The 24,860-nt window shown below is 51.5% G+C and overlaps 1 protein-coding gene across 2 annotated transcripts in view; it reads left to right on the top strand.

Moving 5' to 3' along the window:
- CAPZB (capping actin protein of muscle Z-line subunit beta) overlaps nucleotides 1-24,860 on the top strand; it is a 125,038-nt gene that overhangs the window by 91,381 nt on the left and 8,797 nt on the right. For both annotated transcript variants that reach the window (XM_081086823.1, XM_081086822.1), the window contains exons 5-6: nucleotides 15,629-15,770; nucleotides 16,148-16,264. In XM_081086823.1, the coding sequence (XP_080942949.1) occupies nucleotides 15,629-15,770; nucleotides 16,148-16,264 (259 nt within the window). The remainder of the gene's footprint in view (nucleotides 1-15,628; nucleotides 15,771-16,147; nucleotides 16,265-24,860) is intronic.

The following is a 24,860-nucleotide window of genomic DNA, read 5'->3' on the forward strand; positions in this document are numbered from 1 at the left end:
CCCTGGAACCTGCTCCTCGGCCTGCCCGGCTATTTAAAATTCTCTGCACCCAGAGCAGATGCTGGGCACTAGTTTTCCAGCGGGGTCAGTTGGGAGATGACTCAGTGGTAGAATGCTATCATACGCAGATTTATCTGTGCATTGCTTCATGCCATGGTTCCTGGTAACAGCAGGTGCCGTTGGATAGCACCTGGTGTGTGTACGACACGGTGCCAGGAATTTTCTACAGGTCGTCTCAGATCCCCACAAACATGATGGCTGTTTTAGTTCCCATTTTTCAGATGAAGAAATTAAGGCTCAGATAAAGGTGTTTGTCCCAAGCAAGAGGCAGAGCCAGGAATCAAACCCAAGGGTGTCTTCAAAGACCCCTCTGTTCTTGATCATACTGCATGTCTGACCCAGTTCTGACCTGGTGCTCGGGGGTCTCTGCTTCCAGACCAGTCACCAGGACAGGACGATCAAGGTCCTTAACACAGTGGGAGCTGACATTTTGCTGGCTCCTGAGTTGCTCCTCGGGAGGTGGTTTTGCTGGTTCTGGTTAGATCCCTACCTCTTTCCTCTCCCATCCAATCCTGCCTCCCATCCACCATCAGAAAGAGTGGCCACTTAATCTACCAGCCTTGCAAGGAAAAGTTCCAGAAAGGTTATTCTCTTCAGTATTCTTTTTTAATCAACAGGATCGCATTTTCACTTAAGTTCTATATTACATAGCAAAACTGTACACATTCAGTCACCTAGAGAGGGATTGGCAAGCTTTTCTATAAAAGACCAGAAAGTAAAAATGTTAAGCTCTGCAGGCTACATAAGTCCCTGCTACTTTCTTTTTTCATTTTATGTTACCTTTTAAAGGTGTAAACACTACCTCTTGAGCTTAAGGTGGGTGGCATTCCACCCTGATCCAGGATCTGGACAGGAAAGAAAGTGAAACAAAGCCGCTGAGCCCGTGCTGTCCTGGAGCGGAGCTGCTGGTGTCTCAGTTGGCGAGGGAACTTCAGGTCTCCTCTCCCAGACGCTGGAATGCTCTTGCAGCTCACAGCAGATGTGATGGAACACATTTTGTAAAGAATCTCTTTCAGAAGCTGGTTCAGGAGGAAAAGTGGCATCTCAGCCCGACACACAGACAACCCTACCACCTTTCAGCAGATGAATGGAATTGAAAGGCACAGCCTTGGACAAATGGCCCTCGGCGTTTCATTTGCCCTGAATGCACTCTGTGTAGCCATTTTATCTACGTTACCTTGATCCTTTTGAGAACCTCTGGGGAACATACTTTAGCCCCTTTTTAACAGATGAAGAGACTGAGGTTGCAAGAGGCTAAATGACTCGCACTAGGCTGCAGGACGTAGAGGTGAAAAGCTAGGATTTAAATTCATATTTGTCTGAAGTTTCCACAGATTATTGCTCTTCAGAGTTGCTCTTCAGTGTTTGAAGAGCTCTTACATCTAGAACTTTGCCCCATGGTAGAATAGTTACTTCTCCAGTGGGGCTGAGAAGTTGACTCATTGCTGTCTCATCATTTATTTGTAGTTGTTGATTATCTTCTTTTATCCGACCAGTTGGCAAGAAGCCAATCCAGTTACTAAGAATTTCCAAGTGGAATCAGTTTTATATTATAGTGATGATTTGATAATAAAAGAGCAGTTACCAGCCGGTGACCGTGCAAGCACTGTGTTAACTGCCTCACAATCTTCTTTATCTCATTTAACCTCCCAACAGTCTGTGAGAGAGGATTCTCCCTGTTTTACAAATGAGTTGACAGATTCAGAGAGTTGAATAACTTGCCCAAGTTCACACAGCCAGTAAGTGGGGGGACTGGACTAGGAAGCCATCCTTATCCAACTCCAGAGTCCATTTACTCGCCTGACATTTGAGTGCTTGCTACGAGCCAGGTACTTGCTAAGCAGGGGGTACAGCCTTGAACATGGCCAGAGCTTGTCCGCAGCTGGGTCCAACTGTCCAGCGCCTTCCTGGGCAAATGTCCACTTTTCCAGTGGCTTTAAAGCTTTAGTGGCTGCATTTCTGTGTGCCTTTGAGTGTGCCTACACTCTCCTCTGAGAGTGAGCTGATCTGCTGTGGGGAGTAAAGGGAGTGACAGGACAGCTTCCTGTACCCACTTGGGGTAAATTGGACAAGCCAGACCCTGAGGTTCCGTGGCAGTGTGCGATGGTGGAATCGGCCCGGAGGGTGTTGCTCTGTCCCCAGCAGTGTTGGTGAGCTGCTTCCAGGGGGAGGAGGAGAGTACGAGGCCTCCGAATGGCACCCACAGAGGGGCCAGGGAGGCCTGGTTCTCCCATGTGACAGCAGCCACTGGCCACTGGAGGGACGGTGGCTAGAGCTGTCACTGGGGACCCAGAGTCATCAGTGTTAACCCTCCCCTTCCCCCCAGTGTTATCAGCGTGCACTGAGCGCTGTCCTGAGACCGAATGTCAGGAACATTTCCCCCTGGGCCACACATGAGCCAAACCATTTCTGGGTTTGAGTTGTTGTGGTCACGTTGGTGTCCGTGGTGGGGCCCAGAGCATGAGCTCGTGGTTTTGGAACAGACGGGAGTCAGCCAGGGCCTAGGATCCTGTCTCCCCCTGCCTTGAGCAACACAGGCTCAAGGGTTTTTTACTCTGGGTTTTCTAGGGACCACACTATTCCATGGCTGAAGGGACAGTGGGTCGTGCCTTCTCTTTATCCTCATCCCGCCCCACCCCAGTAGAGACTCATTTTTTTGCCCCAGTGAGTGAAGCCGCAGAGCTCTGACATGGATTTGTCCATCTCTCTGCCTTTCACGTTGGCAGTGGGCTAGGTAAAGGTCACTCTGAAGGGAGGCGTGCCCTCTCCCCAACCCCACGCCATGATGCTGCCTCAAGTCTGTTGGTTTTGGTCGCTCTGAACTGCTGCGGGAGGGGCCGGGAGATGGCGTGTGTCCTGGGCCTGGTGACAGTAGCCCAGGGCCTCGGGCAGCCCACCTCTGCCAGAAAGAAAAGGGAGTAATGGAAAATGCTGTTGCCCTGAGAGCAGGACTGGCACAGCATAGTGCCCGGGAGGGCGGATGAGGGGGCTGCCCACTCCAAACTGGAGCCTGGCCCGTGCCCCACGGGGATTGAGGATGTGAAGAGCAGACCTGTCCCCCATACTCTCTGGGTCAGCGGTCACCAACCGGTGGTCTGCGGACCACTTGTGGTCCATGAGGTCGAAAGGTTGGCGACCGCTGCTCTGGGTCTTGACAACCCAGGTGTTTCTGAATTCTTGAATCCTGATGAATGGCAGTTAGGACTGGATTTATTCTCTGGCCCTTGACCTCTCACCCTCTCAAATGGCTGAATGCTGCCGGACTCCAGCCACGTTGGGGCTCAGAGTCCTTTGTGGCAAGTGCTGTGCTGTAATGTGCCTTCAGGAGACTTCTTGTCCTGTGGTCCACTCTGAGGAAGGGCCTTTCCCTGTCCTGGGAGGCCCAACTGGACTCAGCTCACACAGGAGGCCTGCTCTCTCCTGCCCTCCCTGCCCCTGCCCCTCCTGTGCCGTAGAACTGAACTTGGGGGGATTTTTGTTGTCACTAGTAAATAGGCAGACACAGCTTCAGCCAGCACCAGCTGTGTATGTGCACACTCGCACATTGGTGACACGGCACCCTGGTTCCCTTTCCTCCCTGCTTCTTGTGGGTCCATTAGCCTTGCTTACTCCTGATGTTCTCCTTAAGAGGATGAGGGAAGCAGACCCAGTGAGCATGCAAAGATTTGGAGCTGAAATGCAGGCCAGCATCCTGATGGAGCTGTGCCAGCTCTTCCCAGGGAGGGCTGCTCACTGTCCCCCACAGGCTTCTCTGCCATGAGCAGCCTGGGGAAGGCCTTGGATCTGTCCTGAGCTCTGGGCCTTGCTCCCGGGCCTGTAAAGGCTCTGACTTTGCAGGGAATTAGAATTAATTGTCAGCACATGGAGTTGGTATGGTCTGGGTGAGGGAGCAGGGCCAGGGATGGATGGACTAGCAGGCCCTCCGGCTCTTTACTCCTATGGGGATGTGGCACCCCCTCTTCCTTGCCTGCACAGCATTTCTCCATTATGGAATAAATGTGCCAGCAGTCGGGGGCAGGACTCTTTCCCCAAGGTGGGCAGAGGTGAGTGGGGGCCCAGAGACACGAGCTGTGTGTCCTACACGATCCCTTTGAAGCCATCCATTCCTTGTCATCCTACTGCTCAGAGCTCTCTACTGCACCCTCAGCCCCAACTTCCGCCCCCTCCCACATTCATCGGGGTTTTTGTTAGCCATCATTAGTGGCAGAAAGTTTCCATGGTAGTAACTTCCCCCCAGGAAGATAACTGTCAAGCAACTGTTAGCACTACCCAAACAGTCTGTTTTTAGATTGAAATAGTCAATTTGCTGAGGACAGGCATGTTTTGCTGCGGCTGGGTGAGGTCATTATCTACTCTGAAGTCATCTTGAATTTCATCACTTCCCTCCCCCAATCTCTCCCATCCTATTCCCCAACATCTAGGCTATTCTCATTTTTCCCTATCAAGCCCCCAGATGGTTTTCCATCTCTCATTCTCGGGCCTGGCTCACTCTAGGGAATGTCATTAGAATGCAGCCCTGGGGTCGGTGGAATAAGGGCACACTCTTGGGTGACTGGTTCATGGGATCACTTCTTTCTTGGCAGAGTTGACTGCCTTTTCAGGCCCAAAGCCTAGGATAGCTCACCAGTTATAAAACCTCATCACTCGACCTCAGTGATCCATCTTTTTTGAGAGAGACTTAGCCATGGGGCCCTTGGCATGTGGTAGGCGCTTGAAGCTGCCGAAAAAAATATCTCACTTGTGGTGTGAGGCACCAGTCGGCTGCCACAAACCCCAAGGTCAGTGCTTTGATTTTTCAGGTTCCCAGAGAAGACAGGAGGCTTGTCTGCTCCGGCTTTCATATTGTGTCTCACCGTTGCCTCTGTCAGCCGGGTTCTGCTGTGGCCAGATGTTCTAACTGAAGGGCTGGCACTGCTTTCTTCCAAAGATGATTGCTCCCATCTGTGCCAGACATCTTGCCCTGTGCTCTGCGATCCTTGGCTCTTGGCTTGCAGCAGATAATACCTTCAAACATGCGGTTGCAATTTATTGGCCTTATAAGTTAATTTTAGTGGGTGTGCAATTGATTGAAATCAAAGCTTAATGAAGGCCAGAGTACCAGTGGGGGGGTAGAGGAATAGGGAGGGAAGGCATATTATGTTCTTGCTTTAGGACTCAGATAATCTTCAAAAGCTTTAATTAGCTTTTCTAATCAACCCTTCTTGTCTGGAAGAAGTTTACAGAATGAGACAAGGTTGGTACCCTGTGGCAGTCCCAGAAGCCCACAGGCCTTCCTGCAAGCGGCCAGGGTGCTTAGTAGATGGGCCTTCCCTGGCAGCTGTGGGTTCTGAAGGTCAGGGCTCTGCCCCCAGCCCACAGCGAGACCTCAAGTAAATCTCTATCTGGAAAATAGTGAAGTAGTTCCTATCTGCGGTGATGGGAGAGAGCAGACATCATCATTTCACAAATATTGTGGAGAACCTGCCATACTCTGAGTACTTGGAAGCTTGTGTCTGGTTTCCTTGGGAAACCCCCAAGTGCCTTTTGCTTGTCTGCTTCTTGCCCTGTCTCCTTTCAGTGCAGTGACTCTCGGCCAGAAGCTCAGCCCTGCTGAGTCCCGAGTCCTCCTGGTGAATCACTGAGCCTTGGGTGGTCTCCGGGAACCCGAGCTCAGCCATGTAACCTGGGGGGCCAGGGCATCAAGGCCGTGCTGTGAGCAGTGGCATTCACAGGACAGCGATCTTCAGAAGATCTTCTTGAGGTGGTTCCCGGGTTGTGTGGTCAGCATTGTGTGAGTAGGACGTGAGTGGTGGGGAGAGGTACGCAGGCCCTTGTCAGGCCTGGGCTCTGGGTGCCATTCTTAGTGCATCGGGAAGGGTCTGCAGGGCCCCAGGGGTGCCTAGGACAGCTCTGATGTGCATCCTAAGAAATTCCTCCTAGGCAGTCTGGAGGCTGGATTGGACAGGCTGGGAGTGGAGGGACCCTGACTCAGACTTCCCTTAGTCTGGCTACTTAGTCTTCACCACGCTCCTAGTCTGGCTGAGAGAGGTCGTAGTTTAAGATTACCTAGTGCTTCCTGAGGCTCTGCCAGAAACAGCCGGGCCAGTCCCTTCGGTCTCCAGCTCAGAGCCCCGCTGGGAAGTGGGCGAGAGCACTGAGCAGAGTAGCATGAGGTAATGGGAGGAGTGATTGGGAACGCGCTGGAGCTGCATGAAACCTGGACCATTTGCTTTGGCACCTTCCCCCTCACTCCCTGGCGCTTCAGCTAGATCTCAGTGGCTCACAATGCACAAACCCTCTCCCCTCGCCCGGAGGTGTAGGGCCTCCTCCCAGACTTAAAGGTCTGCAGAGGATCCTGTGACAGGCACTGCCTGCTGCACATCTTGGCTCCAGGGGCAGTGGGTAAAGACAGAGTGTTGTCTGGCTTTCAGATTGTCGGCAGTGTAATCAGTATTTGGGTTTTCACATATACTCTTCGTATCTTCAGCCTCTGAGAACCCCGGCCCGCCTGCTGGGGACTCCGGCTGGCCACAGCCTTGGGCTCCTGTGAAAGTGCTGGGAGCACTTCATGGGGAACCCAAGTCCTCCTCAGTTTGTTGTTTTAATTGAACAGAGAGACAGGTGGAGAGGACCCCTGTCAACTTCGGGGGGTTGGGGGAGCAGGGGGAGTGGAGCCTGCTTCCTGCTCTCCCAGTGTGAGTTTCAGCTCTTGTGACCACTGTTCTTAAGCAGAGGTGTCTGCTACAGTTTCAGGAGCCCATAAGGAGTAGATGCAGACAAGCCTGTGTGTGGCCCCCCTACCTGGAGGCTGGGGAGGGCGTGTCCGCTGCTGGTTGCCTTGGCATGCGCTGGCTGATTTTATCTGCTAAGGAAAGTTCAGTGGAGGACAGGAGTGTGCAGAAAACAAGTTTGTTTACAAACATGGTCCCCAGGTCAGCATCAGGGACTCCGATTCCTCCAGAATGCTTGAGTTCCTATAACCATGTGGAGCAGCCACACTTTAGGTTATGCAGTTCCACGTGTTGGGGTGAAGACACCACCTGGAAGGCAGGAACACTTCTCTCTGGTGGTCAGGCTCCCGCCAGAGACCCTCTGCTCCCTGGCTGTTTCCCGGGCTGCTGCTGGCAGGTTTGGGGAAGCTGCTTTGTGGCAGGATTCAGATGGGTGGTCTTGCAGAGGTTCCGCCAGCAGGCCCCAGCTGCCTCACTGACCCTCCTTTTCACAGTTCCCAGTGCAAGATACCCAGCATCATGCCCCAGATTCCTGGCCTCTCCTTCTCTTTTCCTCCAGCCGGGGCACTGTGTACAGGGCCTGGTTGCATGTGTGTGTTTAACTCACCTAAACTCAACCTCACAGGCTGAACCGGGGCCAGCCACACCCCAAGTCCAACCCCGACTTCCCACGTCTCAGCTGTGTGACTTGGGTGCATGCCTTTCCTCTCTCTGGGTCAGCCTCCTTGACTGTAAAATAGTGAATGCAGGGCCCCAGACCCAGAATGGGTTCTCTGAAATGGCAGCTCTTGGATAATAGTGATGGCTTTGAAATTCCAGAAGGCCTTGGCCGTCCTCATTCTCATGAGCTGGGCTCAGCAGGACGGGCAGTATTTTCACGGGTAGTCTGGTGAGGCAGAGTTGGTCATGGTGGTGCTGAGCACAGACCGTTTGCTCAGAGCCCAGAGCCAGATTGGTGGCCCCTGCAGCGGCACCATTGTTTTCCAGAGAGGCCTTCATTATTTCTCTTCAAGTAAAAAAAACTAAAAACCTTGTAAAGAGAGGCCGTAAAGAGCTGCAGCCGCAGTCCAGATGTGCACTTCTAAGTGCAACTGGCATTAAAGTCGCACATGCCTAAGCCAGTTGGTATGTGTGCTCAGGGATTGTTGCACCTGTATGTCTTGGAAGGAATTTCCGCAGAATACCTGTCCTGTGTCCATGGGCAGACTCCAGGACACGTTCCACAGATTGTGGTGAAAACAGCTGGTCTCAATACACAAACAAGGGTGATTGGCTTTCAGCAGCAGATCTGGACTTGGCCAGCCCAAAGCCAAGTGTTGATCTTTCTCCATTCTGTGCGGAGCCAGCTTCAGCCCCCAGGGCAGTGGGTATGGGACTATGTTCACAGAGCAAGCAGAATCTTGCTTCCCGGACAGTTCAGAACGTGCCAAGTTTAGGAGAAGAAGGAAGAAGATCTGCCTTTCTCAGCCCAGAGAGGAAGACCCTCATGAAAATGACCGGTCAGAGTGGTTGTGTGCCTGCTCTGTGCCAGGCTTTCCTGTGCTCTTTCTAGTGCATCCATTGTGGGGGGGCAGGGGAGATGGGGAGAACCCCCTTGTCCCAGCCCCTCATAGTTGTGGCCGTCAGCCTGCCTTCTGGCGCTGTCTGCGGGCTTTTCAGAAGCTGTATCCATCGGCAGCACCCACATCCTCATGTTGGGCAGGGGATATGCTTAGCTTCTCGACAGTGGCCAGTTTGGAGCCAACAGAAAGGAATGTTGGTCTGCACTGCAAGGAAGCAAGCCAGGTTTTAGATGCCTCTCCAAGCAAATTGGAGATTTTTCTTTTTTCCTGGAGTGGAATTGAATTGTTCCCACCTGTGGATACCAGGTGCCTCAGTATGTTATAGGACAGTGATGGCGAACTTTTTGAGCTCGGCGTGTCAGCATTTTGAAAAACCCTAACTTACCTCTGGTGCCGCGTCACATATAGAAATTTTTTGATATTTGCAACCATAGTAAAATAAAGACTTATAGTTTTGATATTTATTTTATATATTTAAATGCCATTTAACAAAGAAAAATCAACCAAAAAAATGACACGCGTGTCATAGGTTCGCCATCACTGTTATAGGATGTTAAGGATGATCAGAAAAATAAACTAGTGCTAGTAGCTGCTGGCGATTTTATTTTCTGTTTTAGCTGGAAGGAAACAAAAAGGTATTGTCTTAGGGCAGAATCCCAGCTGCTAGTGGAATGGCTCTGCCCTGGGCTTTAACCTCCCTGTCTTTGCCATGAAATCAGACATCAAGCATGGGAGTTCCTGTTTGACCCCGTGCCCATATGACCTCCTTATTGTCATGACCAAGTGCCTATTACAGTAAAGAGTGTCCCTCATGACCATTTATTACAGGTCTCACTATTACTATTTATGAGATCTTAGAAGCAAACCGACCACATATGTGACAGAGGACAGAGATAGGAAGTGAGAATCTCATGGGATCTTATGGCTTTGCACCTTGTAAGGGCCGTGTTCCTAGTGTGGCACTGGAGAATAGAGGGATTCATTGTTTTCATTGCACCGACATTTAAATTTTTAGTCTGAACTCTGACATTTTGGCCAAGCCCACCTCATACATATATTCCCCCTCTCTCTCCCTCAGCCACCCTAGCAGGTCCCTTCATCTCCAGCCAGAATTGAGACTGTGGGCACGTCCCATCTTTGTACTGTCCCCCAGCGTGAAAGAAGTGTTCAGACCAGAGCTTCCAAGTTGACCACCAGGTACCCCAGGAAGCCTCTCTCCAGTATCTTTCTAGAAAATGTTGGAATTCCGAGGTTCAGAGAGCTGGTCCACACAGACGATAGATTGAAACGGTGAAGACCATGTCTGTGAGGACTGAATAAAACAGATTCGAATACAAAGTGATATACCCGGCCCAGGACACCCAGTTCTTAAACGTACAAGGTGTGGGAGACAATTTCATGACAATACAGAAGAAAAAATATTTCATTAGAGATGAGTGCAAGCTCAGTGTGTGTGTGTCAGTATGACTGAGCGTGATTGCCAAGAAAGCTGACTGATCTTGCTTTCCTCCATGGACAGGCAGCTCACTTTGAGATTTGTGCTGGTTCTCACATGGTTGGGGCATGTATTTCTGTTTTCATACCCTTGAGGAGGAGAGTAACCAAGGTATGGGGGCTTAAAATCATGTCTTATGAGGAATAATATCAGAAAAAGAAGGTCAGAAAAAAAGAAACCTCGGGGGTTTATGTCAGCCGTCTTTAGATACTTAGAAGGACTTCATGAGGAAAGGGCATGAAGTTCTGGTTTTGTGTGTTTCCTGAAGGCAGTAGGTGGAAGTGTTTATTCAGGTCCAGCAAGAACTGTTTGAGATCTTCAAAAGGGAGATGGTTGCTTGGGAATGTAGTGAGTTCCTTGTCACTAGAGGCATGTAAGCAGAGTTTTGATTCAACTTAATTCGGCTGTTAGGAATCTGTGCTGAGGTGTGTCTGCCTCATACAGGCCCCAGTGCAGCCACCAAATCCTGAACAGTCAGAGCTGGGGGAGACCACATCAGTCAGTGCCAAATAAGTATTGCTTGCCTTCCTCTTGGCTTTCTTTAATGAAGTGACTGCAGAAGAAAGCCCCTCACACTCCAGCGTCTAGGGGCTCCCCTTACAATGCTCCGGGCCTTGGCTGAGTTTGGGGTGCCTACCTGTGCCTCCGCATTGCAGAGGTCACTGCGTTGCTGGAGGTCCAGGCTTCCTGGCCTGTCCTGTGACTGTGGCCCAGCCCATTTGAGGCTGAAAGACCACGTCTGAGGGAACCCGGAAAGGCCTGCTCATCCCAGCAGGTCTGTCCTGACTTTGGCTCTTTTGTGGAGGGTCATAGCCTGACTCATTAGCTGTAGGGGAACCTCTGTATTAGAAGCACAAATCCGGCTCTTCTCCCAGGAGACGATTTGAAAAGAGGGACCAACGGCCAACTTCAAAGTCCATTCCAGCCCATCTTTCCTGTTCCATTTACAGCCCAGTGTTGGCCAAGACTGAGCATTGGCTAATTCAGAGCCACAGCTCAGATTCCCGAAACAAGTTTCCATCCTAGGTCTCCTCGCATTCCTCAGCTTCAAGCACTCCATAAAGTTTTGGGAACCGAAATCTTTTATTTTATTTTTTCTTTTGTGAAGTAGGTCATTTTGAGTGCGAAGTACTATGTTCTCCCCCCCACCCCCACCCCACCCCCGAAACCCTGTGGTTGAAGAGTTATGGACGCAGAATCTGTACATGTGGCTGCGCCGTTATTCAAGTGGAAGAGTGATTTTTAGGGAGAGACGACATAGAACTCTGAGAATTACTGACACATTAGGCTTTTAGCTGGTCCAAGTTTAGGGACCTGGCTGATGACAGAGAATAAACTCAACCAGATGCTTAATTGTGATTGGGCTGATAAATCGTCAGCCCCACCTGAGGGGCTTGCCTTTTGCCCCTGGCTCATCCAGCACACAGGTGTCCCCTTGCGACTGATCTTTTGGGACTTAGGAAACCTATATCTGCCTGTTGTCATGGACATACTGTTTTTCAAATGGCGGGACTCATAGAACCAACCTGAGTGGCCCCATCTCCTTAGTCCCAACTGTTGAATTCCCTGCAGTTCCATCTGCCTTGGGAAATGTTAATGTTTACAGGGAAAGCCGAGAAAGCCACCAAGATTGTGTGTAGAACCAGTGTCACTCGGTTAAATTCTTTCTGCCAGAGTCCAGCACAGTTTTATCCCGGTTGCTCCTGGAGTCACCTGTCATCTCCCCACTCCTGATGTTCCTGGAGCTTTCATGGTTTAAGACTTTACAAGGTGGCTTCTCCACAGTGTCCCCGAAGACTGTCTCTGTGTTGTCCAGCTATTGGCCACTCACCCTCTTCACCGCATGTGTGGATTGCATATTGCCCCCCGCCCTCCTGGAGAGCTGGGTGGGGCCAGGGCAGGGCCGGGTTAATTCCTCTGTCGCTGCTCTCATGCCGGGCCACATGTGATCATTCATTCACGTTGACGTGCGAGGCCTAAGAGCGAGTGCTGGCGATGGTAGAGCCACCTTATTGAAATAGCATGTTAGCATTTAAACAATATTAATACTATTTGACTCATTAAATATACAAAGGCCAGTTAAAGTGCTTCCATGTGTGTGCTGTTAGTTCTGGCGGGCGACTCCTCAGATGGCTTTATGTGGTTTCAGACAACATTTTAGCACATTCTTAAAATACCCACAAAAGCCTTTATGTAAAAACTCGTAAATGTGAACCACATAAAAAAATTTTTTTTCCTGTTTCATGTCATTATGATCAAAGTACAGCAGGTAAGAATAAATTTTCAAAAACTTGTTGAGGTCCCTCTTTAATTAATGCTTCACGCGCAGAGCACAGCCATAACCGTGTAATGGGGGACTGTCTGTGTGCCCCTCAGTCGCCTCACCACTGACTGCACAGTGGTCCTGACAGCACTTGTCGGAGAGGCAGGTCTTTCTGGGCGGCTCCGAACCGGCCCTTCCTTCCCCAACCCCTGCGCGCTCTGTCCTGGAGCCTCGGGTTGAGACTTGCCGCTCCCAGCCACTCCCATCCCTGCAGATCCCTTTTGGTGGGTGGAATGCAAGTCCGTTCTTGAATTGTTGTGTTGGGCCATACCTGCGGAGGCCGGATTTCAGCACGTCCGCCTCGACGAGGAGCGCCCGATGGGAAGAGGGGGCAGTCACCGTGAGATCCAAGCGTCATTTCTGTACTAAAAGTCAAATGGACTGTAAATTAGGATACTGCCCAGTGGAATACTATCCCAGCTCTTAAAAACAATTACGGAGATCATGTGGCTCCATGGAGAAGCACTAAGGGTTCCATGCCAAGTGAGGAAAACCCAACTCATTGCAGCACCATTGCAGGGCTTTTATAGTTACATAAAAATTATGCATCTGGACAAAGACTGGAAGGGAATTTGGAAAAATCAGATTTATGGGATAAGTTGATATATGGCACTGTGGGCTAATTTTTAAATTTCCTTTTTTTATAATGTTGCAATAAATTTTTTTTACTTTGGGGGAGCAGTAACCCACATGGAGGTCAGAATTGAGGTTGCATTTTTACCTCCTTTGTGTCCAGCACTTTGAAATGTTGGGCCTGGTCAGCGTGGAGCTGAGCAAGCCAAGAAGAAGCTGCCCAGCGTGGGAGCTGGGCCATGGGAGGGACGTTGGACTGGAAACAGCCAGTTCCACCTTATAAAACATTCACGCTGCTGTTTTATTTTTCTAGAAGAAAACAAATCTAAGGGATGAGAGCGAGTGGGGTCAACTGTAGGCCACCTGGCGCATTTGAGCTGGTCACCAGGTGGTGTCGCCAGGGCTATCAAGCCACCACGATCTCCCCTGGTTCCTCTAGGACGGCCTGACCGCTCTCCCCGGTCTCCCAGCACTCAGGGCATGAGCCTTTGACAAGAACAACACCAGTCTCTGGTTGGGGAGGTGCAGAGGATGGGGCCGTGAGCTGTGAGGGGGCGGAAGGATGGAAATGCCCACTGGGCATCAAGCCTTCATTCCAGGATGGCCAACGGAAAGAAGGAATTATCGGCCTGTCATTTTTGCCAGCACAGGAAAAGCCACAGTTTTTTCGAGTTGTTGGTTTTTCCTTTTGATGTGGGGCTGCTCTCCCTGCAAGCCGACGAAAAGGGAAAACTGGGTGGGAGAACCCATCCGTCTGTCACCAATAGGACGGGTGTTCACAGGTCTGTGGTGGGCTGCTCCTCTCCTCCTTCAGTAGATGGGGTGCCTCCCAGTGAACTATGAGCCAAGGGAGCCACCAAAATCCAGGAGAACAAGCCGGAAAGGCTCCCGGAGGCCCTGCTGCAAGCTCACCTGAGCACGTGGACTCCAGCTAAGACCTGACAGAGACATCTCCACATGTCCCTGTGCATGCAGCTCCCTGCAGAGCTGGTCCTAGACCAGAGCACTTGTCTGCTCCCCCTCCCTCCCATCCTAGGGAGGGAGGGAGAGAAGGAGTGTGTGTGCGTGCGTGCGTGCGTGCGTGTGTGTGTGTGGTGTGATGTGTGTGTCGGGGGGTGGTTTGAAAAGAGAATTGGAAAAAGAGAAATAACCTTCCTGAGTGGGGTCCCAGAGGTCACCTGGGATGGTACTGAGCTCTGGGCCCCCACAGGTGTGTCTGTCTGTTCCCCTCACAGTACTACACTTGCCCTTTTCTGGGGCCAAACCCCTTCCCGCCCTCCATTGTTTGACTGACATGTAGCCTGGGGCCTGGCATCTCGAGCCCTGGCAGGCCTGCCCTCACCTGCCTCCCGTGACTTGCTGGGAGTGGCAGAGTTGTGAATTTCATTTGACAGCGTAATCACAGTGGATGGTACGGGGATGGAGCAGTGGGGACAGGATGTGGTGGCAGCAGCAGCAGGTGGGCCCCAGTCTGCCTGAGGAATCCTGGCGGGCAGGACCCCTGGGCGCAGTTAGAGCAAGAGGTTACACTGAGCCCCCGCCCCTACAGCTCAGGCTGGAGGCTGTCTTCTGTGAGTGGGGCTACTGCCTTGGTCTCAGTGTCCCCCGGTCACACTCTGCTGTATGTCACATACTGACCTCTGCACAAAGAGTACGAAGAATTCGCGTATTTCTTCACCCTCTAAGCATTAACATTCACACACCTGTTTACTCTTAGTACTTGTTTTTATTATTAAAATTAATAGTAACCTTTGGTCAGGTGTCTACTTTCCTATATTGTTTTTGTCTCTCAGCAGTCCTAAGGCCCATTCATACAGTGGGTGCTTGGTAGCCCCTAATAAGTAACTCTTGGGTGGATGAGGGCATAAACGGAGCTGGTAACTGGAGGGGCTGGGGCTGGGACCCACGCCTGTCTGACCGGGGCCCACGCTCACTGCAGCCACACTGCCTGCTCGCTGTGTACATCTGAGGTCTGCTCACATCTGAGGTCTGCTTACGTCTGAGGTTGCAGTCCTGCTGGGGCCCAGAATCTGCCTGCCACACCATTGAACGGGGGTTAACGGGTCAGAGAGGCCACAGACTTTCTGGTAAAGAACACGCTAGCCACCATACAAGATTCAGTAGAATTTGGGGCGCTGCACATCAGCAGTGATCCATCCACCCGTGCTTTCTGAACTCCTCGGTCCGTACTCACAGCAGCCTGACTCCGTCCTGGCGCTGACTGCGGTCTAGCCCGGTTTCCTTTTCTCCTCTGGCCTTTTCTTTCCCTCGTGCATTTGCTCTTAATTAGGAAGTTTTCCATATTGGCTTGGGCCTGAGGAGGGAGCTCCATCCCATGCTTAGCCCTTCATTCCTGGTTAGTGAGTTGCAGCACGTTGTTCTGAAAGACCATAGAGGCCCTAGTGGGCCTAGGCTCGGGGGGGTTCTTGGTGAAGGAAGCATTTGTTGCTCTATTTTTTTTCTCTTAATCTCCCTTATAAAGAAGCCATCACTAAAGATAGGAATATCGGACGGTGGTGATGACTCAGTAGTAATGACCCGCTGAGGGTCACGTCACACGCTTTGCTGGACCCTTTATCCGGAGGAATCCGAAGCTCGGAGAAGTTTGGAAAACTTGACAAAGACCACAAAGCTGGAGTCCATGGGAGAGCTCAGGCTCAGATTCATCTTGAGGACTCCTAAGCCGTGTTCTTTCTGTGACCCCCAAAGGATGCTTTCCCCCCACCCCCGACCAGTGGATGTTCAGGACACATACACGAATCAGCCCTAGAACCATTGCAGGGAGGGTTCTTAATTCCACACAGACACAGGTGAACCTTTCCGAATGACACCCCTGGGACCTGGGCTGATGGTCTGTAATTTGACAAGCTAGCATCTAATGGGCACATGGGCCTGTTTCCTGCAGGTATTTTGAAGGCGGCGTCTCATCTGTCTACCTCTGGGATCTGGATCATGGCTTTGCTGGAGTGATCCTCATAAAGAAGGCTGGAGACGGATCAAAGAAGATCAAAGGCTGCTGGGATTCCATCCACGTGGTGGAAGTGCAGGTACAGCTCCCAGCAGCTGGTGGCCCAGGGCCTCGCAGACAGATGCCACGCCCAGCAGCTCAGCCCCATTCTCTAGCAGATGCTTCTTGAAGAGGGGGACTGTGATACCTAAACCTGTTAATTCCTAAAAGTGCCCAAAGCCATTTGGATAAAGATAAGTCAAAATTGCAGTAGTCATTGATGGTAAAGATCCCAGAAGAACTGAATATACACGAGTGCAGATTCGGTCCCTTAAAGGCCACTTGGGGTTGGGAAAGGTAGTGTGGTGGTAATGTCTTGGGAAGGGGCATGTTAGGATGACCCTGCATTCAGGAGCCACCACAGACTCCTCGGCTGGGGGTTGTGCGCAAGGTTCTGATCTCTGTCTTGTCCCCCAGGAGAAGTCCAGTGGCCGCACCGCCCATTACAAGCTGACCTCCACGGTGATGCTGTGGCTGCAAACCAACAAATCCGGCTCTGGCACCATGAACCTTGGAGGCAGCCTTACCAGACAGGTAGAGTTGCCATGCCCACAGGTGCCAGCCTCAGAGCTGACCTACATGGGGATGGGTGAGCAGTTGTTCCCACAAGGTTCTAGGCCAGCCCCTGCCTGACACGATCTCCCCATAGGCCTTTAGTGATTCCGAGAGTCAGTCACAGGAGGTGTCCTCTTCAGGTCAGGGTGTTTCCATTCACGTGCTCCTGTAATGGTTAGGACATACCTACCTGCCGATAGCATTTTAGAATGCGTTCATTTCTTAGTTGTGATTTAGGTCATGTATTAGACTCTTGGTGGCAAGTGACAGAAGTAAAATTCTGACTTAAGCAAAAAATGGAAACGAGTCAGCTCACATAACTGAGCAATTCAGGTTTCATTCAGCACGCTGGGTCTAGGATGCAAATGATGCCGCCAGGACCCCATCCCTCCATGTGGTGGCCCCCGGCAGAATAGGTCTGCTGTACCCCAGAAGTGTCTCGCTGGCCCAGGCATGGTTGCTGGTCCAACCAGAATCCTTTCCTGAGGCCATGGCCAGACTTGGGTTGCGTGAGTACCCTTGGTATTGTAGATGGGAAAGGAGTGTTGATTTCCTAGAGTACAGTGGAGGGGGCGATGGATGTGGGCAGGCAGCAGACGTCAGACACTGGTGGGAACGTGCTTTCTGCAGAGAGAACCGAGGGACACTATTGCGTAGGTGGCATGGGCAGTCTGGAGAGTGACAGCCGAGAGTCGACCCAGATAGTTGGCAACAGGCTGCTGGGGGACAGTAACCAGGGTCCCCCAAAAGGAGAGCAAAGGCTGAAATAAAAGCCTAAAAGGATCCAGAAGAGCGAGTGCCTACTTTAAACATCTGAGTGGGTTTACTGGCCTCCCCCTGGTAGTGATCAGTAACTGACAAGCCCTGCAGCAGCCTGCTCTCGGCTCAGCTTCCCACCCCCAGCAGTGCTCCAAGGTGGAGCTGAAGAACACCCACCGGAATCCTCCAGTGTAGACCCACCAGGGTACTCTTCACAGTACACTCGTTGACCTCATAAAGAAAAGATGAGTACATTTGGCCAAAGCCATCAAAGGCTACCTGAGTCACAGGATCTAGACATTGGAAGAGGTCAGAGGTCACCCCCAACCTGACAGGACACCTTCTGCTGCCCTGGGTGGGACCAGGGAGCCCACTGCTTTGGGGGACAGCTGCTCCTCTTACATCAGCCACCATTAAAAAAGGCAGCCAGAACAGAAGAACCTGTCCACCAGAATGTGCCCAGAATTGCTTTGGCTGGCACCTCGCAAGCGTGCAGTCGGCCAAAGTGCCACCCACTGGCACCTCCATCCCATCTCCCGGTCCATGAACCGCTGAGGGTCCAGGGATTTCCCATTCTGTTCTTGTGCAGCAAATCTTTTTTTTTTTTTTTAATGAGATTTACATTTATCCTCACTTTTTTTTTTAATCCACTTTGCTGTGTCCATTCTGTTGAAGCTTGGTTTCACTGATCCAGGTGTTAGCTGTTCCTTCTAGCTTTGTTACTTGCACATTAGCTGACTCTCTGTCTTATATTAATTAGCTCAGGGCCAAGTGCAGAGCCCTCAGGCATGGCTGCCAGAGACTTCCTTAGAGGAGGCATCAGTCGGATAATCATTTTTGTTAGGGTACTTTTTCAAGTTGAGCTTATTTAGCCAGCTGTAAATCCACTGTCATTAATTGTCAAATAAATGCCCTCTGAGTGTCTGTGGTTGAACACTGCCTGCCGACTCCCAGCTGGCTTCCTGTTTTGGTAGGACAGGTGATTGTGGGCTTGGCCATGGTTTCTCTCTCCTCGCCCTTGTCAGGTTCACCCCACGTGGGTACCACAGCCTCCTGGCCTCCTGTGCTGTGAGAAGCGGGCTTTGCTCGTTTCCCATCTCTGAGCAGCCCCGTCGGGCAGGTTGGCTCTCGGAGAACCTCTTGTCTCCACTTACAGCCTGGTCTAGGACCAGCACCACATCGTTCAAGAGCTTGTCAGAAATGCAGAGATCTGGGCTCTACCCAGTCCTACCACATTGGATCTGAATGTAACAAAGTTCTCCCGGTAATTTATGTGCACATTAAAATTTTGACAAGTGCTACCCTTTTGGGTTCTGTACCCAGTTCCATTGTGGGGAGGGACGTGGTCCCCATGCCCCCAGCAAGCCGTTCGGATATCAGCAGGGTGTCCTACAATTCAACTTAATTGTGACACTCCATGGAGACAGCCTCAGAGCCCGCAGGTTAAGGGCTCAGTTCTTCAAGACTGTTCCCCCGTCCCCACCCTACCCCTGCCCCAGCACCTTCAGACACCACTTGCAAGTGCAGATTGTCACCTGTGCTTCTGCTTGACTAGCTATAAATCAAAGGTTCCCACGACGCCTTCCTTGGGTTCAGTTAATTTGCTAGAGTGGCTCACAGAACTCAAGAAACCCATTTATTCACTAGATCACTGGTTTATTACAAAGGATATTAATGGATAACGAATCAGCCGCCAGATGAAGAGATACAGAGAGGAAGGTCCTGAACAAAAGCGCTTCTAGCCTCATGGAGTTCGGGGCCCAGCATGGTGACACTGGGAGCCATCTCGTTCCCATTCTGGAAGCTCTCCGGACCCCATCCTTTGTGGGTTTTTATGGAGACTTTGTTGCACAGACATAATTGACTAGCTCATTGGCCATTGATGATTGATTCAACTTCCAACCCTTTTCCACTCCCTGGAAATTGGGGGATTGAAAGTTCCACCCCTCTTTCGTGGTTGGTTCTGTGGTAGGTGTGTCTGAGTTAAGTGGAGGCTTGGGCTGGAAGGTGCTGTCTCCCTGGAGCAGACATACCTTTACGACTTCAGGTGCTACTTCCGCCATCTAAGCAGGTTTAAGACCCTGTGTAAGGACCCAGGACGGCTCCGTCCCAGGGGGAGGCCTTGTGCTGTGTGCTAGGTGCTTTGTGTAAAGGGAAGAGAGTGCACAGATAAGTGACCCTGGGCCTCAGAGAGGTCAGTATTGGCTGAAAGCTAGCCTCCTTGAGAACGCCTTCAGGGGGAGCCCCTTCTGCAAGAACGCCTTTCCCATTCTCCATCTAGTAGTGCCCAGCTTAATAAGGATTCCTTTAACTTCAAAAATTTATTTAGCCGGTTTGGCTCAGTGGATAGATAGTGTGTTAGCCTGCTGACTGAAGGGTGCCGGATTCAATTCTGGTTAAGGGCATATGCCTGGGTTGTGGGCTCGATTCCCAGGAGGGGCGTGCAGGAGGCAGCTGATCAGTGATTCTCTCTCCTCATTGATGTTTCTATCTCTTCTCCCTTCCTCTCTGAAATCAATAAAAAAAAAATATATATATATATATATATATAAAATTTATTTCAATAAGATAATAATTATACTTTTAATAGCCATCGATAGAAAACATATATGCCAGAAAGGATACATTTAGTAACTCTTTAAGTGAATTTGTATTTTAGTCTCAAAAGCATCTTCATGTATTTGAAAAATCGTAGTGCAAGGCAAATGTGTTGTCAGCCAGCCTGCCTGGGATGCTTATTGGAGCCTCCATCCAAAACCTCCACTGCCTCTGTTGTGTCACAGGGCCTGAAGCCACCAGGGGCCTGGGGGGTCCCCTGCTCTGGCCTCTGGGCAGGGTTGTCCTTGTGCCATCTCAGAACCAAGGCTAGTGCTCCCTGGGGCAGACCCCATCCTTTTGCATGGAAATGGGCTCCTGTCTTCCAGGAACCGTTGACTGGGGAGGGGTGGCCGAACCCCCAGGCAGCCAGCTCTACCACAGCCTGCCCGCCCCACACCCTGCCACCTGGGCAATGGTGGAAAATCCTAAATTTGTATCCGGAGACTGTTTCCTGCATCACTTACCGCTCTGAGCTGTTTATAATTCCACCCGGTTTACAGTGACCTGGACAAATATTTAATCCTCAGTCTTCCTAATAGCTTAAATCAGAGCTGTCAGCCCATGGCCAGGGTCTGGTTCCGGCTTGCCGTGAGCAGTGCCTCCTGCCAAGCCAAACACAAGCCTGATGAGTGGCTGTCCTCAGCACACCGGTCCGGGCCGTGGCCTTGTTTGGATTGCCTGTGCTCTTGGGCTTTAATGAGGAAATTCATGCTTCTGTCATCATCCTAACGGCCGGTCACATAACTCATCTGAGGTGCATTAAAGCTGGGGCTGGTTTCCAATGTAAGTAACTCTAAAAGGAGGGGCAGGGAAGCAGTGAGAGAAACGAGTCTAAGTTAATGATGCGCAGCTTCTGAGCAAACGGGAAATGCGGGCTGTGGGTTAGCCATGTGTCCCAGATGAGCCTTGGAGAAATGACTGTGGTTGCCTTGGATGGGAGATGAAAGGGTTCCATCACTTACCGCTGATGATGAGGAGGGAATATGCACGGTCATGCAGGCTGCCTCCTTTGATAAGATTGTAAGCAAGATAGTTGTTATTCTCTTTTAACAGATGAGGAAACTGAGGTTCAAGCGGTTAAGTGATTTTCCCATGGTGCTTTATCTAGTAGGAGGCAGTCAGGATTTGAACCCAGATTTGTCTGCCTAGAAAAAAAAATAGGCTACTTTCTACCACACTACATTTTTTGCTCCTAATCTGTCCATTGTGCTTGGCCTTCGGTTGATTGCTAAATGAAGGTTTGCACAGAAATGCATTGAGCAGTCCGCTCAATGTAGACAAGACACTACTCTGTGGGTGCCAGTCGCATTCTGTTGGCAGCCCCAGAAATGGACACCAAGAGTGGGGACAGAGCTGTGGGGTCCCGTGCAGGACTCCGACCTCCTTGGGAGTGTGCCTCCTTCAGTGGATTCTCCTGTAGGAAGTAAGTTGACCAGATGAGACCCAGTCATCACCAGGGGTAGTGAGAAGGGTTTTAAAATGTTTAGGTGAGGAGTGTTTTCAAAAGATGGCTCTGCTGGCTGACATGGGTGGTTAGCAGGAGGAGGAGGCTCTTCGGGTCATCCAGGAGAGATGACCAGGGCCTGGATGGGGGCAGCCTCAGAGGGGCTGGAGGGGACCAGCCTGTGGCCAGGAGTCCGTGAAGGAGGTGGTTTCAGCCTCAAGGTGGGAAATAAAGGGCAAAGGCAGAAGGAGTAGAGAAGGAGGGCCAGAGTGTTTGAGGCTCAGTGCTCCCAGGATGTGGGCCATGGGGATCAGATGGGGAGTCTTCCTCACGTCAGTTCCTCCAGTAAGGCCTCTTTGCAATGTCCCAGGCCTCGGCTTTTCCTCCGGAAACTAGGCCTCATTGCAGCTGCACACTCACTCTCGCCCCATGTGAGTCAGGAAAGACACCAACCCGCGAGACAGAGGGGCCACCGAGCAGCAGCACAAGGCGCCTGCGCCTCGGTGGCGACAATGGCGACACAGCCTGAGTCACCCTTCTCTGGGCATGGCGCCCAGGCACCCCCTCGCTTTCCTGCTTCCCATGCCCCATATTGAGAAGGGCTGTGGCATAGGCTCTGTGGGGCTCTCTTCAGCACCCCCCACTTCCCCGGGCATTGCAGGCCTTGCCCAGTCCCTGCTTTCTCGGTTTAGATGACTTATCAGTGTGCAGTGAATGAGATGGAAAGCTGCTCTCACTGACTTGCTTTCTTTAAATTGCTGGTCAGTCCTATATAATAAAACCCTAATATGCAAATTGACCAAACAGCAGAACAACTGGTCGCTATGACACACACTGACCACCAGGGGGCAGGCATTCAATGCAGGAGCTGCCCCTTGGTGGTCAGTGCACTCCCACAGGGGGAGCGTCACTCAGCCAGAAGCTGGACTCATGCAACCACAATGGTGGGAGCCTCTCCCCGCTCTGCTGCAGGCGGGCAGTAAGGAGCTAGGGGTCCTGGACTGGGAGAGCCCCAGATTGCGAGAGGGATGTCTGATTGTTGGCTTAGGCCAAATCCCCCCAGGGGACATCCTCCAGGGGTCCCAGACTGCGAGAGGGCACAGGCCGGGCTGAGGGACCCTCTGCCCCAGTGCACAAATTTCGTGCACCGGGCCTCTAGTTTAACAATAACATGTACTTGAGCTGCATTTCGCACCTGGTCATGCCACACCCCAGCAGGCTCAGACCAAGTGCACCCTTGGCTGAGTTCCTTCTCTACTCCGTCTCCCCCACTTTGGCCTTTTTTTCTGCTGCCCCCAACAAAAGATGTCTTTTAGGGATGTCAGCTGGAAAGCGAGGCAGATAGATAAAGTGTTTTGGCAAATCCCTGCAGCTGTGGGAGGAAAGTGAGCAGCAGTCCTTGGGGAAGCTCATCACAGCCAGATGGTGCCATCCTGCCAGGTGAGGAGGGCGGAAGGTGCCCTCTGGCAGGCTGCCACCTAGGCCCCACTGGGAAGGCTTGCACGCCAGGTACCGACCTGTTGAAAAGGAAGTTGTACTAAGAGGTCACTTGGTGTGACAGCTGGAGATGTGGGAAAGAGGCAAGACCATAAATCTCTGGAAAGATGTAAGGTTTCCGATCTCGGACAGACCCTGCAGATGTTCGTTTGATATTTTTTTCAGATTCTAAATATTTAGGAACGAAGGTGGAATGTTTTGCTGAGTGGGGAGGTTAGGCCAGTCGTTTGCAAGCTGAGCTCTTCCTACTCAGCAGTAGGCACCCCGTGATGTATCTTCAAGCAGTAAAACTCCAGCAGAGGCACCTGCCCGAGTGTCACGCGGGGACATCCTCTTTGACTCATGCTTGGCAGTTAGGCCAGGCGCTGCTTCAGCAGGGGAGGAGGCTAGTGGCCTTCCTTCCAGGTGTAGGGGACAAAGGTCAGGCGAGGGTGCTTCAGGGAGTGTTTGCTGCCTGCAGGAGGCACAGCTAGCTGCAGCCCCGTGCGCTCTCGGTCTAGGAGGGACACCGGGCTCAGGTGGAGCTGCATCAGCAGCATGGCCTCCAGGTGGTTTGGTGCTGGTCGGATGACCTTGGGTGGAGTGACCTAGCGCCTGGTTGAGAAGGAAAGCTGGCATGAGACTGTGAAGGCTGACAGGAGAGGAAGGAACCAGAGAACCCAGGGGCTTGCGGGGGAGGGCCAGATGAAACAAGGATGGACACTGGAATTTCCGAGCTCTGGATTGTGATTTGTCTTTGATTTTTCTTGTAAAGAACATGGATGAGTTAAGCAAGCAGTGCATTCTCATGGAAGAAACAGGTTTCAGAATCATCCAGACCTTGGTTCAGATCCAGCCATGTGGCCAGGACAGGCCACTTCCCTTCTCTAAAACTCAGCATTTTCATCATAGAGCTAATGCCTTTTTGGGAAGATGGTTTTAGATTAGAAATACAAAACCATTTTGACACATGGTTTATGGTCAGTGAGTAATAGCTACTATTGCTACTACCACACAGCTTGCAGGCAGAGACATTGCCATCTTCCAGAATATAAAGCGTTGGGCTCAATTAAAATTGTCCGAAACAGGCAGACTGATCCTTCCTTGAGAGGCTGGCCACTGTCTGGCTTGACAACATGTTCGGTGCTGGCCTGCAGCCCCACTCATCCCCGGCACAGCTCAGAATTCAGAGCGACACTGCTGGCTTCTGCCTTGGAGCCAGGACCAGGCAGTCCTGGGAATGCAGCTGCCATCCTGCCAGGCACCGTTCCGGGCATTGTGCATATATTAGCTCATTTAGTGCGAGCCCTGGACAGGCCAAGACCCTCACCCCTTGGGCCTCCAGATGAGCTGTGGGGCTGGGTGGGGCTGGCGTTCTTCAGGGCCCCACCCTCCAGGTTGTACTCGCTGAGAATGGCCACAGGGCAGCAGAGGCGCACAGCCTGCTTCCAGACCTGGCCTATGTCCTTCCCATGTCCAAGCCACGGAGAGGAGAGGGCCTTCGTAGGGCGAGAGGCTGGCCTCTGACTTCAGACTCGGTTGGAATCACCTCTCGGAACATCTGTGCGACCACAGCACATAAAAATGTTTTCTTCTGGCAGCCACTTTCACGAGGATGTAATAATATATGCATTGCACAAATAGTTTCTATTTTCGGTGGGTCAGCATTGCCAGAAAGCTGATCCTGACCAGGTGTGGAGGGAGTCGGCAGGGCTGTGAGCAAGGGGGTTGTGGGAACATGTCTGTGTGCCAAGGCCTCTCTGCCCAACCCCCACCCGCTTTCTTCTTCTGTCTGGTCCCTACCAGGCCTTTTCCTTGGGCTCAATTCCTGGCCACAACTTAGGAGTCAGTCTGCTCCTGGGGAGACGGGGCCTTCTCATCTTTCTTTCCCTTCCACCCCTCCCACCTGTTGTACCTTTGGGTGTCCAATGGCTTCAGCCTTTCCTCTCCAAGAGGTTTGATTGGTCACGTGACTTTACTGATCCCGATGGCCCATAGCCCTTGGCCAACAGCCCTTGCCTCACTTTGTACTCTTGGTGCTCCTTAAAATGGGACTCTCCATGAGCAATCTGCCCTCTGCGTGGAGCTGGGAGGGAGAGAGATGCTAATTTGTGAGAGACTCCATTTGGGCCACACCCTCTCTGTGCAGCCCTCGGAACCATTTCCCTGTGGGGGAGAGGGGACACAGTCCCAGGGTGTTGGCATCCAAAAATCCATTTTAAAAAGTGGGTAGACAAAAAAAAAAAAAAAAAAGGTAGAGCTCTGTCCCTCCGGAGGGAGCTCCTGACTCCCATTCAG

The sequence above is a fragment of the Myotis nattereri genome, assembly GCF_964212035.1.
Source record: "Myotis nattereri genome assembly, chromosome: 3".
NCBI lineage: Eukaryota > Metazoa > Chordata > Mammalia > Chiroptera > Vespertilionidae > Myotis > Myotis nattereri.